The following is a 16,067-nucleotide window of genomic DNA, read 5'->3' on the forward strand; positions in this document are numbered from 1 at the left end:
GGACACAGGCTGGACTGCAGAAGGCCAGGGGAGTCTGCAGTGGTAAGGCTGAAGGACAGGGAGGACAGGGGTCCTGAACTTAAAAGTGGTGAGAATTAGAGTGAGCACGGGAGAAAAAGCAACTCACCCTTTGGTTTATTTGACTTTGAGACACAGATTAGTCATTGAATCACAGGGCTGAGCAGAATAAGCAAGAGGAAAAGAAAAAGGAAGGAAAAAGAAGAGGTCAAGCACTTGCAGCGTGACTGAAGACAAGTTGAAAGCTAGTGAGAGAACTGACTAAACGCAGAGACAGAAATCAGAGCACGCTGCCTGCATAAAGGTCCTTCTGGATGTACTCTTTCTTCTTATCAGAAACAGCAGCAGGCTCTTGAGCAGAGAGCTTGAAGGTATAAAGGTAACTAATGATGTCCCTTTCTAGGCAACTTCTTGGGTATTCTTAAAATCAGATGTAATCAGTACAAAGAGTCCACCTCTGACACCACAGAAATATTTCCGTGCATGAACTGTACAGTGAAACAGGAGAAGTGCAATCATAGAGATTCCTGTAGCTCATCACAATGTCTTTTTCTTGGTAATGCAGAGCCACAACCTCACTAGCCATCATTAAATGAGAAATGATATCAAGTCACAAATTAGAGTAATTCTTGGAAAGGACTGGATACAAGTCAAATTCCAAATGACTCATCTTCAAAAAAACTGTAAATGTCTAATTAACCAGGATATTGAAGCTACTCAGTCTTAGAAAATTATTCTCATCTCAAAAGAGAAAGAGTGCAAAAAAGGCAATAATAAAACACAAAAAATGAAATTAATGGATTTAATCAGGAAAATCCTTCAATACAACACTTCATTTTTTGTTTTATTTTAATAATTGTAAAAAAATGGATTTGTATAAAAGCAGCAACATCTAAGATACTATCCTGCTCTATATGAACAGCTAACAGCATGCACACCTACAGTTTTTCTGTTAAAATGTCATATACAGGTAACTGCACACACAGAAGTCAGTAGAAGGATCTGCAGGTATTATTCAGGATCAAATTTTCAGTGAACTAAACAGTCAGCAGAATTTAGGAACAGCATCTTTTGAGGATTTGATATCTCATTTTCAGGGCTGAGCATTCATTATTTGATTTCAAGATGGAGGAACTAACATTTAGATGACACAATAAAATAAATAAAAATAAGTTAAATTCCTTTAAAAGAAGGGGAAGAGAGAGAACTTACATCTGTCAGCTCTACATACTTTTTAATATCCAGTGTCAATTAAGATTTATAAATACTTTTCTTACATTTGAACCATTCTGGCTTCTGATCCTGTTTACTGGAACGCTGGACTTCAGTTAGCACACAGAGTCCTCAGTTCAGTTTACCATTGCTTAACTGTGTTATTGCTTTTCTAAATGTTAAGCTAAGAATGAAATCCTCTGGACTGAACTGAAACATGTTTATATTATAAAATACAACCTCAGTAGTCCTAATGATATTCTGTAGCCATTTACTTTTCAAACTACAAAGGTAGGTATTTAAATATTAAAAAAAAAAAAGCATCAGCCACAGAAAATGTGACCTGAAAAATGAAGATAATTTCCCCAAAGATTCTTGGAAATAGCTCTTGAAGTGCTTTTTCACTTGTTATTCCATCAAAACTGACCAACAACCTTAGAAAACCATTCAGCCATTTCTAGAAGACATCCATCTGAGACAAATCCTTTACTGACCTCAAAAATACCAATGCTTGTCTGCTTACAGGGAGGTCTTTTCTATTACCTTGCTGATTTGACACACTTGATTCTGCCAGAATTTCAATATTTGAAGGACTCAGCTTTTAATCTACCTGAAGTGATACCACAATGCCCAAGCAGCCAGATGTTGCCAGATCTGGGGTCTTTGACAAGACAGTGTAATTGAAATTGCTTTACCCAGAAAAAGAAATACAGGACAAAGCAGGGGAAGAGAAGCCTCCCCTTGACTCTCTTGCTATCAGGAGGGAGAATACTGAAAACAGTACTTGTGCAGATGGGAAGGTCCAAACTCATGAAGGAGGTGGTCCTATTTCTCCAATTTCTTTCCTATTTACACCTCAATACGTTCCTTCAGAAACTACCACTTTTCCAAGTCTCTGGCAGAGGAAAAGTAGACATGACTTATTATTCTGAATTCTCATTGAATCTCTTTTTAATTAAACTTTTCCTTCCCCCAGGGAAGCTGAAATATATTAAAAAAAATCGGATTTCTGACTTAATATAGGCAGATTCACTCTAAGCCTGGTTTATTTGCATAACTCAGGACTGTTTCACTTTGTTCTGATCTTCTTGGTCTCTTCAGTGGATGAAGGGAGGCAATGTGTTATGTGCTATTTAGTCATAACACACAAAGTACAAGCACAAGATTTATTTGTTCATACATGTAAGAATACTAAACAAAGCAGTTTTTGATAATTCTGACAAAACTGGAGTGGGGTAATCACATGGCTGCATTTGGCTTTAAACATACAGCTGCTAGCCTCAGACCCTTTTTGGTACTGTGCTTCATACAAGAATGGCCTTGATGAAATATATGGACTTATTGATTAATGTAATGCTTTGGAGTATCATGAATTACCCCTGCCTTCTTTCATATGTTTATGAAAGAACCTCAAATGTAGGTTACAGACATGGAAAGGGGGAGGGCTTTTCCATCACCATTATTTTTTAAATATGGAAAATACAAATATATGGATGATGGATATCTAAGAACTACTAAACTCTTACCTTCCATATCAGCTTAGTGAATTTTCTGTTTCTTAGTTTAGGATTATTCCAAATAACTTCTCATTCCTTGAGAGCTGAAGGTTTAGTTTACTAGTCCCAGACTACAAAGGTACAAAGCTTGATTTTCTCATCAAACTAGCTATTAAAAACTGCCACCAGTCAGTGACATACAAATTTACCGAAAAAGCAGAAAATACATTTGCATTCATACAGAGCCTTTGGAGCAGAGACTTTGCTGTTATCACTGGCATAAAGAGATCCCCCCACTAGGATAAAGAGCTTGTGCTTCACACTTCCTAACACAGAAAACCCATTCCTGTCCTGAAGGAGTCTAAATCAATTACCCTTCTCTGTGCATCTCATGGAAGAGAAGAACAGGCATTTCCAGCTGTGAGCTGTTTTTCTCCCTGCCTGAGCACTGAAATAAGTGCCTATCTTTGAATTTACAAAGCTTAGCTAGAACATGACTTTATAGATTTGCTCTGAATTTCCTCTAAGCTAAGATTATCGTTTCCCTTAATGCAAGAAATAATAAGGATAGTCCTTCTCTTATGCAGGTCTTCCGTCTATCTTAAGACAGTAGTTTATGATTATATTTAACTGATACTATTCTTCAATTTAATATGAATGTATCATTTTAATTACATAATTTTAGTTTAGTACCCAGGTAAGCAACTTGGTGCAAACTTATATGCTCTTGTAGGGAGATGCAAGTCAGCTCTACCTGCATGCCATGTAGAAATGACTGGAAGGACACACTGCTCAAAAAAGATGTTTTATTTTCCTGGTTGTCTGTCAATGAGCCCATAGCCCTCCCACTGAAGACTTCATAATTGCAGATTTATACCCTGACCCTGTAAAAGTTGCTGTGTACTGACCCACTATAGAGGGCCAGCACAACCATGATGGTTCAGAGACTCCATTATTTATGGATGTAGTTGATAATTTTAAAAGAAGCATTATTGATTATATTAACTTACTGCTTAGCATAAAAACCTCTTTCTCCAACCCCTGTTGGCAGGTGAAAGTCTGCATACACACGAACATTTAGCCCTAATGAAATAGAACAGGTAAACTCAAGCTCAAATCAATTAAGCACATCACCTAATGATGCCTGGGAAAGCTTTCAAAAAGTCAAGCATCAAGCCCAGGCCTTTCCAATTTGAAGAAGGTGCCTCTTCCCTAACACCCACACTTTCATCCTAACAGTCAGGAAGCTGATGTTAATTTTCACATGCTACATTTTTCAGTGCAGCAGAAAAACAGATAATTTCACTTGTAATTGTGGTGTACCCTGGTAAAGTCTGTCAGGTGTTAGAATACTGACCTCAGTGCCTCTTCTAATTAGATGAAATTGAAAAAATGCCCAGGCTCTATAAATCAGATTCTACTAAGGTTAGGATGAGTGCAAGATGGAGAGGGTAGGAGGAAAATCTGTTCTCTTATAGCTCTGACTCATTGTCTGCTTGCTATCAGAGAAAGGTTTTCAAATCAGGACTTCCTTATTTAATTCAGAGAAGCCATTAATGCCTGGACCCAATGGCAAAACTGGGGATGTCTGGATCAACGCTGTCAAGGCAAGTGAAATAACACGTATTCGTGGTGAAATGGGATGAGTCATGGCAGTTGACACCACCTCCTTACAAGTTTAAGTGGAAAAATGACTTGTGTTTAGCGAGCAGGTCTTTTCTCTATCTCTTCTGCTGAGGTCTCAAGAAAAGAAGCAACTTCCTTTATACAGGTTGGCCTTGTCTGACAAAGCCAGCCACAACTCCTAAGCAAAAAGCAGAGATGAAAAGTACATCTCCACTGCTTGTCTGAAAAACAGTCTGGGCTTTTGCAACCACTTGGTTATGAATGTGGGCGTGTGAAGGAGTTTGTAATCCCAACTTCTAGTGGAGCAGTAGACTGCTTTGACTCATGTGCAGTCTCCCTGGAGGAGGCCTCAGGAAACAGGACGAGCTACGAAGCTTAGGTTTCAAAAGGAAGAGTTTATAATTTGCAAAAAAAAAAAAAAATCTTATTTTATAGTTAAAATGTTTAACTTTAGTAATTTAGCAAGCACATGTACCTAATGTTACTAACAAAAAGCTAGCTATATGTTCTCTAGGAACAAGTTCTCATCTGTGGACGCAGGAGCATTAGCACTGTGAGATCATATTTGCCTGGAAGAAATACCCTTGGACTATCAGCTTTTCTGAACACCCACAATGTTTTCTGTAATGCTTGTAAAATGCTGTTATCACAGCATAATCCTATGTATTACAGTGGAGTGTATTCAACTCAACAGAACAGGAGGGTTCTGAAAACACAACAATTGCTGACAAAAAAATGCAAAAAAGTGTGCAAAAGGATGTGCAACTTTAGTCAACTGTATTTTCAGTAAGTTGTATTCAGGGGCAGCAGAGAATATGACAATAGAACAGGTCAACTCACTTTCAGATGAGGAGCTCAAAAGGAACCATTAGGAAAAAGGATAGTTCTTCCCACTGCTGACAGGTGCAAACACAACTTGTTTGCAACTTGTCTGCATACATTGCCAGACAGATTTTAAGGAAAATAAACTTTGCAGGAGAACAATAAAAGGGATCTGCATGCTGGATGAACAGGCTTCTGAGGAAAAAGATGATCTGAAATTCAAGTACAAGTCATTGCCTTAATTTTCTTGAAATTTAGACCAGGTCCTAGATGAACTGAGTCTGCATAAGAATTCAATGAATAACTGTCTAAGAATAATGAGAATTAATATTACATATAAGATGAGCTCTGTACTTAAGAAGCAGAGCTGGGAAAAGGGAATTTGATAATCCATAAATATTTGAATGCTGCAAGCTACATCTGACTGAAATTCATCAAATTTTCATTTTCTTTTCCAAACAAACAGTCTCTGTGAAAAATGCCATAGCTGTTTAATCTTCTTCAGAGTTGCTGAAGGAGGTTCTTCCTCTAAAATTAAAATGCAAACTATTTTTCTACAAAATTAAAAAATAGTAAAACAACACAAACCAACCCCACTGAACTTTTGGGGGCAGTTAGGAAGCGATCCAGTGGCACTGTTCTTTCTGTGTAAGGTTTCTCCCAGCTTTCTGATCCTCTGTTTAGTGTTGACATAGGAGGTGCACCAAGGGTTGGGCAGCCTAGGGGTGAAGAGTCCACTTAGAATCCAACACACTCAAGTTCATATTCTGTTTTTCCAGAGACTTCCTATGTAGCTTTACACAGAGCACCTGAGCTCCTCTGGAGCGCCAGTCCCTGTAGGGCACTGAGGGCACTGATCTCTCCTTCCCACCCAGGAGGAGATGGGCAGATGGGCACCAGGATTATGTGAATACACAGCATCCTGCATGTTCCAGAGCATGTGCTCTGCCCAAGAGAGGCTCAGTGTAGGCATTTTCACTGGCATGTGGAGACCATGAGACTTTAGAGTCACTAAAAAGCCTCCATTTTCATTTGAGGTCAGTTGTACAGGATTACTTAGATTTAGGATTATTTATAGGATTTTATGTAGGTGCATTTATGCAAATTCTCCCAAGGCCAGGTCTGGAGATCCATATCCTGAGAACAGAAGCTCCCTCTCCATTGTGTTTGCCATTTCTATTTGGTTTAGCTTACCCTCTGCACTGTGGAAAAATAAGTGTTCCTTAGCTCTTTATCCTGGGGGGCAGGCGTTTATCAAAATCTATTAAATATTTAGACCTTTATATAGCAAGTAATGCTGCTAACTTGTTTGACTTAAATTATACCCCACTGGCAAATCAAATTAGAGAAGATTTGAGAAAATCTACCTTTTAAAACAAAAGCTGATTTTCTACATGTTCAGCCATTTGTGGGATTAACTTTTTAATGGGTTTTTATGTGCACAGTGTTTTTGTTTTCATGGATACTAGAAAAGGATGAATTATTCATCAAGGAAAAAAACATCTACAACACGCATTTTCATAGCTTATTTGGTCCCTTTTGTCCTACTCATAAATCAATCCTGATTACTACAAATGAACGTGTTCCCACTAAGGGTTCACTGATGACTCACTTGGACCATTAATTTAGACCTCTTCACTAAGGGCATTAAGATGCTGCTACTGGTAATAGGAAACTGGAAGAACATTCTTTGTGACCTCCTATCTTTGCCTGCACACCCCAGACTCCTTCTCCTGCTCCATTCCTTGTGTATAATTTTATAGACACAACACATATTCTCCAGTTAGAACACGTCATTTCCCTTCTTGTTCCATTGACAAATTTGCACGAAGGGAAAGAAGAAAATTATATATTAATGCCCAGCAGGTTGTTTTTATGACCTAGGAGGAGGATAGAGAGCAATCAGCCAGTATCTACATCCTCAATGGGGGCAAGTGATGCCCAAACAAAGACAACACTGAATTGTTATGGGAATGACTACAGTGTGTCACTGGTGGCATAGATCACAAGGCATTTGTCTCTGTTCCTGAAGTGCTGACAAGCTGTCATCAGTGAAGAACCATTGTCATCGAGGAACAACGCTTCACCATTCATTTAGAGCAGCAAATGGAACAAGCCAATTCTTATCCAGGCAGGGCAGCATTTATCAACTCCTTATTGCTCAGCTGGGAACAAAGAGAGGATTCTACCCATTTGAAAATTATTATTATTATTTACTACTTTATTGGCAACACAGTGCACTGAATAGTTTTAGAAGAAAAAATTATGCCCCAGAATTCCTAAGGGTCAACACTCAATCTTTCTCAATAGACACAATAAAAGAGAGAAGGAAAACACATTTGTTTCCTTCCCAGTCCAATTGCTGCAGTGCCACGGTGGTTAGCATTGAACACCATTCTGTTTCATGTGCTGGGGCTCTGTGCTGAACCCCAATTACCAATGCCAAAAGAGAAACATTCCTCAGAATGATACCAGTTATTCTTTGCAGCTTCCACTGCTGTGGTTGCTGTGAATATCTTTTGAGTATTTTCAAGTATCAAGCTGAATGGAATGCCATGTGTCCCACTGCAACTCAATGCTCTTTATGCCATAAAGATATCACAGATCCCAGGCAATTAACAGTTTGGAAAAGAGTACATTAACACCAGCTACTAAAAGCCTTTTATAGTCTTGAATGGTATTCACTGAGCAATTACTAAGTTAGCTTTTTCTTGTTGCTGCTCTTAGGAATCCACCTAACAGTGATGCTCATTAAAAATACCCCTTAACCTCAAATTCAGAGTTGTATTCTCCAGCATGGGAACAGTGAAGGCATTTCACAAGCTTATCACTGGTGTAACATGTTTGATGATGACTAAGACAGGAGGGAGTCACAGAGAGTTCCCAGCAAACCTCCAGCACCTACATCCTACTCATTGATAAGCCAGCCTCTATCAGGAATCTGGGCTACCCTGTTCCAATACAAGCACACCAGCACAATCCCAGAGCTGAAACACCCTCCAGACCATGAGTCACAGCAGTGCTGGATGCTAATTTAAATTTAGTTACTTGAATAATCTCCATTTATAACACAGCAAATTGTTGAGCTGCTGTTATCCAAAGCCTGTTTCAAGCAGGCTCAAACTCAGGATTCACTGGAAGCTTCCTCCTACCTGCTGCACACCAGCACAGGGCTCTGATTCCAACCCTGACTCCTCTCTGATCTGGCATGTGCAAAATGAGGGCAAAGGGTGGGCTGGCACTGATAGAGAAGAGACAAAGGGCCTAGTTCTGCTTTTGTGATGTGAACAATTTCTTGACATTTCTTTCTAACACTAAAACCTTCTTCTCAACCACAAAAATGTCTCAAACTCCATATACAGTGTTTGAAAAAGAGTAGACAAAAATTATTTCCACAGACAACTGCTGCCACAGAAGAAAAATTTTTTTAACATAGATATCCATTCATCACATCCTATAACAACAGCGTGTTGTTATAGCTGCAGCACACTCCTGGTAATTGGATTATTCAAGGACTACACAGGTTGAGATCCCTGGTGTTGCATTAGAGAATGCAAAGTTAGAGAGGTCTTTAATATGGTACAGAAACACTGGATAAAATAAAGCCTGCCATTGCCACTTTGTGCTCTGTACCTTATTTTCAGTTTAAGTACTACAACTGTACATTCAAAAAAACCAAAAGATCAACTCTGCAGGCCTCTAATTGACAGGTTACAAAATACAACATAAGAGAATGCACCAGGACTCAAATGCCCATTCAGTATTATAGATTGACAGACTCATACAGACTTCCACTGCTTTATTCTGACCTTGTACTGATAATCTCTGGGCACAAAGTTCTGCACCAAGTTATCCAAGTTCCAGCATATGTTTGAAAGAACGTAGAGAAAGAGCTAGCATCATGCAAAGGAAAAACACAGCTAGAGAACTGGGATTCCTCCTCTAGAATATAGACCAAGCAAGATCCTTCATGACATTTACAAATGGCTTTATGCCCTCTCTTTTACTAAGCTATCTTCCTTTATTTTTGGAGAAAATACCAGCTAAAGTATTAAATATTTTCTGCATATATCAAAATATATATGTGTAGAAGGGCAGTTAGATCACTACACTATGAACTACCAATTTTTTTTTTAACTGCTTAATGGAGCAGATAATTAAAAATAAGAAAACCTGTGCTTTGCCATCTTTTTTTCCCCCCTCTAAGTTCTCTATTGAATTATTTTCATCATTTAAAACATCAGTTGCACTCATCTAGTGAACAAATGGCATTACTAGCCCAAGAGAACCTGCACAGGGCAATTTAAAAAAATCAGTGACAACATTAATACAAGGAAATTAATAATCAATTATATCAGCCCAGCACTGTGTACCAAGAAAAATTAAAAATATTGTTTTTCTCTAACTCTGCAGACATGACAAAATGTCTGCTTATGCTTCCTGCCTTACCAAGTGATGCTTTCAAGGCCTTCAAAAATTGCCTGTGATTTTAAACCTTTATTATATCATTATTATATTATTCTCTTCCCCTTTCTCTTAGTTTGAGTAGAGGAAACTTAGTTAAAAGGAAAAAGAAAAAAAAAAAACCTAAACAGTTCATGTCACTTAAAGACAGAAGGAAAATGTTCATACAGATCTACCAGTTCTTTTCTCTTTTGCACAGACCCAGAAGAGATGAGTCCAGCAGGAACCACATCCTACAGAGACAATCCTAGTATCAGTAAGGCCACAGAAGGCTGAAAAAGTAGATGCTACAGAACCAGAATATCATTCCCCTAATTCTGAGAGTGGAAAAACACAGCAGAGTTCTTTATTTTTATTATTATTTTAAAAAAAAAGAAAAAAGAAGAAGCACAGCAAGTTACCTGGTGCCCTGTACAGACAGCCCTGGAACACTTGGTAGGATTCTGGAGGCTGGAAGCCAAAGGGGAAGGAGACAGACAGAGAGCCTGGCACGTGTGAGCTGGCACACACACCTTCAGTCCTCTCTTTCTCCCCTTCTTGCGCTGCTTTCAGAGGAGGCAGAGGAGGGGGTAGGTAAGACTGTAATTCAACTTTGCCAATAGAACTGAAACCTGTCACATCTACAGAAAATCCATTTTGGGAGCTAAAAATAAATAAATGCTACCTCATACTCCCACTGCCTTTGGTTTTCTATTCATTTCAGTATTCAGATATCCAAACTCCACTTGCTTCAAATAGCAGCAGAGAAAGGAGAAGGAGGGGAAGAGGAAATGAGGAGTAGTTATGGATTTAGAAACTACTACATATAGCAAATATGAATATGAATTAACAGAGAATGGGACACAACCACGCCAGATGGGATCAACTCAATTGACCCCTAAGGCTTTATTTTAGCTACTTAGATTCTCACATTGATTGTACATTCATCTCTTGTTTATATACACAACTTCACTTTCCCATTGGTAAAAGAATGATTACAGTACTTAAAAAAACACTTCACCAGTCCTACATGGACTGGAGTGCTGGCAGAAGCCTGTACATGCCATGTGCAGGGAGAGCTTCACAAGTAGGTTGTTCTACCCACCATATTTTACACTTGAAGTCTATACTTTGTACAAATGTACCAAGCACATTTGAAAACAAATTGTTCTTGCTGTTAATTTATAAGGAAAAACCTGCTGCACTTGAATGACATTAAGAGGGGGAAACAAAAAAAGAAAAAGAAAATGTCCAAGCAGATGATGTATTGGGTGCTGAGATAATAATCCTGGATGGATTCCTGTAGCTGGTAAAGCCATCTGCCTGGTGGATGCAGAATCCAAAGACCTTTGTAGTCCATGGAATGACCATCTTGAGACTGATTCCCAGGCAGTGAGAGCTGATTGACTCAAAGGGATTGAAAGCTAGATACTGACAGGTATGCAAAGGAGGCACCCACCAGCTGTGGGTCATTCACAGCTTTTCTCTGAGGAAATCTCATTGCTTTGGACTATTTCTCCATTGATACATCTGAAGGCATGAAAAAGCTAACATTTGTGTTCTCCCCCTCCCCCTTGAAACTAAGAGGAGGGAGGCATGTCTGAATATCATTTTCTTGTTAAGAACATTTAAGCACTGGAGGCAGAGGGAAAGCCTGAGATTTGTCTGATGCTCTTTAGTCAGCCTGCAAGCACACGAGGCACAAACCAACGATCAGTACTCTGCCTTATCTCAGCACAGCTTTCAAACTTAGCATTTCTGACCACACGGATGGAAAGGTCACTGTTCAAGAGACCTCTTGCCTTTGCCACAGTTGACCCAACAGGTCTCATTTGTGCTGTTACACAAATCCCAAACACACCCTCCTGATGGCCTCAAATATCCAGAGTCAGATTTGCTCCTGTAAGTTTTCACTTACACTTGGCTGACTCCTGTGCAATTATCACCACTGCAGAGAAAGGAAGGCTAAAATCAGAGTGAACCAGAGTGAACACTGGTTGCCAAAAATAAATAAATATATATCTATAACTTGCACGTAAAAAAAAAAATTACATTTACTTCAGTATTTTTTCAAAATAAAAAAAATCAGACACGTTGCCTATTTTTAACTGAAGAGAATTATTAAAGCCAGATGTGTCCCGTAAGGCCACAAGGAAATCCTCTGCAGAGTAATGGACTGTACATTGACCATACATTTCTGCAAGAGTAGAAGATCTCATTCTACTACACACTGAATTTCTGCAGCTTTGACTGACACTTATGACTGGGTTTAAGTGAAAGGTTTGAAAGTCTCCTGATCAGCTAGAAGTGCTGGTGAAAACGGATAATAAATGTTAGAGATACTTTAGGAGGCAGAGGCAGCTGTGTTCTGGAACAGAAACATGCAATAATTGAGAATAACTTTCGCAATGGGAGTTAAAAGGTGCTGCTTGACCAGGAGGTGCTTTAATCTGCTACATCTTTTCAGGCCACGTGTGAAAAGTCAGTCAAGAAAGATACAAGTAAGGCAGAGGGAAGCATAAGGTGTAAAATAGCAATAGAGGACATTTTTTAAGATACACAACACTAAACTGGGTGGAAGATCACTTATGGCTCCTGCAAATCTTTTCTGCAGCTGCAGACCAGCCCTGAACTGATATAGAAAAGTGCTTAAGAAAAACATGACTTCATAGTTCCTTTCATTTTTTTACTACTGCTCCCTCCTTCCAACTTTAAAATGAAAAAGGGGGGAAAAAAATGGGGCTCAACAAGTCTAGACTTACCAAAGCTACTAATGTTTTCAGATCACAGAATATGCTGCTAAAGGGCAACTAATTTGTTATATAGCAGGCAAGGCTTTGTGTCTCCTTGTCTATCTGATAAATGTTGAAGTTTCAGTTCTCCCAGACATCATATGCAACACATTTTCAGTGTTACGTACATGGCCATTTATTCATTTTCTGGTAATTAGTATCCTGGGGAGAAATCCGATTGCCACTCTATTTACCTAATTTAATAAAATATTGCAGAATGCAAAGTGGGAGGAATTTCTAATGTTTTATTAGCATTTGGCAATTCTGATCCTTCTAATGATGTCTACTGACCCCTAGCCTGTAGCTGTGTTTCAAAGCAGTTTCTTCACCAATTCTTTCTTTAATTAAAAACTATTACCAAAGAGAAAATTAGAATCAAATATCTCAGTGGCAGAGAAGATTTTTACTTACTCAGGACTTTAATTTTACAGCAAATTAATAAGTGAGAAAAGAATAATTTTTAAGAGTTTTATAATTTAGAAGTAAGGGGAAAAACAAATTAGATTAAAGACATATTAGATATTATGAAGAAAATTAATGAGAAGAAATTTATGAGAGCTGCACTCTCCCGCCCAGCCCCAAGCATAGTCCTTTTCAACTATAAGTACTGTCCCCAGTTTTGCTCTTGTTCACAAAATCTGTCAGAAATAAACCTGCTGAAGTCATTGTGAGTATACCAGTACTGGCATCTGAATGCAACTCCTTTGGCCAAAATATTCAAATTGAGGAGGGTGCAGAGCCCATCCTTTCTCATTTGCACATGGGCTTTCAAGCAGAAGTTTCTGACAGTCGCCTGCACCGAGGCTTCTCACATGGGGAATTCTGTTATTTCCTTTGGTTACTGGGTACCTGGAAGCTCAGTAACCCTTTAAAGCTATAGCACTTTCATACAGCTACTTGAATATATTTCAGGCTACAACTTCAATATTTTAGCCCACATATGAGCTTTCTTGGCCCAAAACTGAGGAAGAGTGCACAGCCTCCCTGAGGTCCAACATAAGGAGATGATTTATTTAAGCAGGTGATGAATTTTCATACTGGGTGCAATTATTGAGGTCTGTGCGAGCACACATAGATCTTCACATGTGAATCTAACGAGGTTTCTAGGGAACTTGCAGCTATTACAGATTCACAGGCTCCTTCCCTCAGCTCCTGGGAAAGCACTTACAGCTGATTCCATGCTAATTCATTGCTCAATGAATAAGTAAAATCTGTACAGTATAATAAAACCATTGATCATCATGCTTTAAGATTGACTCCTAAATATTTAGGAAGCAGCGCGTATTCAATGGAAATGTTTATTGGCACTGTGAAATTAAACTGTCACCCGTGAAATAGTAAAACTCATTAACATGGAGTTTCTTTTTAAGTGTTAGGAATTAACTTTATGGCCGCATCCGTAATGGCAAGCCTCAGCCTTAAATCGCCTGCCATTTAGTATTCGCGAGCGATATTAAAACATATTAACTGTAATTTAATTGGCCGGAAATTAAAGAAGATAGAGGAGGAAAACACATATATAGGAAAAGAGAAGAAAGAGGCCGGGCCGGGCTGTTGGGAGGGGGCGGACGGACGGACGGACGGACGGACGGACGGACGGCGCTGCCCGCGGGGCTCGGCCGGGGCAGCGCCGCCGGCGGGGCAACAGCGCCCTCTCGCGGCCGCCGCGTCCCGCCCGACGGGCCGCGGGAGAGGCCGCACCGAGCCCGCCCCAGCCCCGCCGGCAGCCCGGGGAGCATCGCCGCCTGCTCTGGGCTCCGGGACTCCCGCACCGCCGGCACCCGGCTGCACCGGGTTCGCCCAAGCGCGCCCGTGGAGCCGCCGCCGCTGCCAGCCCGCCGGCCAGGGATGCTCCTGCCTGCGGGGACCGACCCCGCAGGGCCGGCGGAGATACGTGGCGAACTTACGAGTGGATCTCCCGGGGGAAAAAAAAAAGAGCGACCGGCGATTTCCCAGCTGGGAAATGCTAGGGCAGCAGGGAGGGCGAGTACCACACCCCGGGACACAGCCGCGCCCGTGGGAAGCGCCCAGGGAACCGACGGTACCGCCGAGCCAGGAGAAGACGCTCAATGCCACCGGCGCTGCTCCGCCAGGCTGCGCCCGCAAAATCGTGGCATCCCCCGGCCCTTGCGGGAAGGACCGACCGTCCCCAGCAGGCAGAGGGACCACCCCGGCCCCGTCCCGGCCGGTGGCCCGCAGCCGAGGCAGGGCGACAGCGGTCACTGCCCGCAAAAAGATGCAGCCAGCGGAAAGACAACAAACCGTGCGGAAAACCCCGAGAGGCTCCTCGCAGGCTCCAGCGTCTCCCGCTCACTCCCACATCCACACCGGCAGGACGGTGGAGAGCAGTTCCTCCATCTGGCCTCAACTTTGCATTTCTGAGCTCCATTAGCAAAGCGGAGCCGAGCTAAGTTTCTCAGAGGTCATGGCGCAATAACCCCGTTTTTCCGGGAGTTACTCCCCATCTCTTCCTCCCGCCCCCGACCCAAGCCCAGGCAACTCCTTGCACTCCCGTTACTCACAATTTGTTGCAGTTAATCCCAGATGCCATAAAGTGAAGAAGAGCAGCAGAGTGAAGCCCCCGAGGGCTCGGGAATCCATCTTCAGCCCCGGAGGGGGAAGCCAGCCGCCCGCCTGTCTCCCCTGGTCCCGGTCTCCGAGCGCCTCTCAGCCTCTGTGCGCTCGCTCTGCCTCCGCTCATTTACTCCATACAGCATCCAAGCACTCCGGGTGAAGGGAAGCCGGGGCCGGCCGGGGGACTCTTCGCAGCCCTTGGAGGAGCCGCTCCGGACACCGGCGGCAGTGCCCGAGCCGAGCCCGCTGCCCCGACTGCCGCCGCGGCGATTCACCTTGCGAGCAGCGGCTGGGTGGGAAGCACCAGCCGCTCGCTGGGCACCTCCTTATAGGCGAGAGCCGCGCTGCACTCCACCTCCTCCCAGCCCCCTGGAAGTTGCTCCTCCTCGCCTTCCAGGGAGGATCCTTACTGCAATCTTTACGCGTTGTTGATAAGCATCAGAGTCACGGAGTAAATCAGATGCCTAGAGAAAAAAAAATAAATTAAAGTCTTCCTTTTCTCTTTTTTTTCCCCTTTAGGTAGCACTGTAGCTGGAACATTTTAAAGATCCCCGGCTCAGATGTTTGTTTGCTTATGAATACATATGTTATATACACATACATAAAATATACATTATATCCTGGCATGTACAGAGCCGACGAGCCCCAGCCCCGCTGCCGAGGCTCAGCCTCACGTCCAGGGAGGGGGGATGAGCCTCGGGCGGGACTGATGCTCTATCCGCTCTTCTGTCAAGCCTGGTCCAGAGCTTCCCTGGCTGGCCCTCCTCGAAGGCCAGGGGGGAATCAGAGGGGGACCCAGTACTTCCAAAAGAGACGCGGGGAGCTCTCGTTAGCGCCCCCGGCCTCAAGAGGAACGCGGCCGCCGAGACAGCGGACCCGGACCCGCACCCATGGTCTGTGCTCCCCTCCCGGCTGGCGAGGGTGATGCTTGCAAAAATCAGATTTCCTGACTGATTGATTGCCCGACTGCTCAGCAGCTGAACGGGCCGGGATTATCTTCCCGAGGGGTGTAGAGGAGACTAGAGCAGAACATGCATCCTGCCCTCCCCTGGCAGGGTGCGCTCGGCGGCCGGAGCGCTCGGAG

General features: G+C 42.2%; 1 protein-coding gene across 1 annotated transcript in view; it reads right to left on the reverse strand.

The window, feature by feature from the left end:
- CNTNAP5 (contactin associated protein family member 5) overlaps positions 1 to 15,280 on the reverse strand; it is a 271,512-nt gene extending 256,232 nt beyond the window's left edge. The window contains exon 1 of the mRNA XM_066553687.1: positions 14,932 to 15,280. Within this exon, the coding sequence (XP_066409784.1) occupies positions 14,932 to 15,010 (79 nt within the window). The 5' untranslated portion in view covers positions 15,011 to 15,280. The remainder of the gene's footprint in view (positions 1 to 14,931) is intronic.
- Between the last annotated feature and the right edge of the window lie 787 nt (positions 15,281 to 16,067).

The sequence above is a fragment of the Molothrus aeneus genome, chromosome 7 (assembly GCF_037042795.1).
Source record: "Molothrus aeneus isolate 106 chromosome 7, BPBGC_Maene_1.0, whole genome shotgun sequence".
Classification (NCBI taxonomy): domain Eukaryota; kingdom Metazoa; phylum Chordata; class Aves; order Passeriformes; family Icteridae; genus Molothrus; species Molothrus aeneus.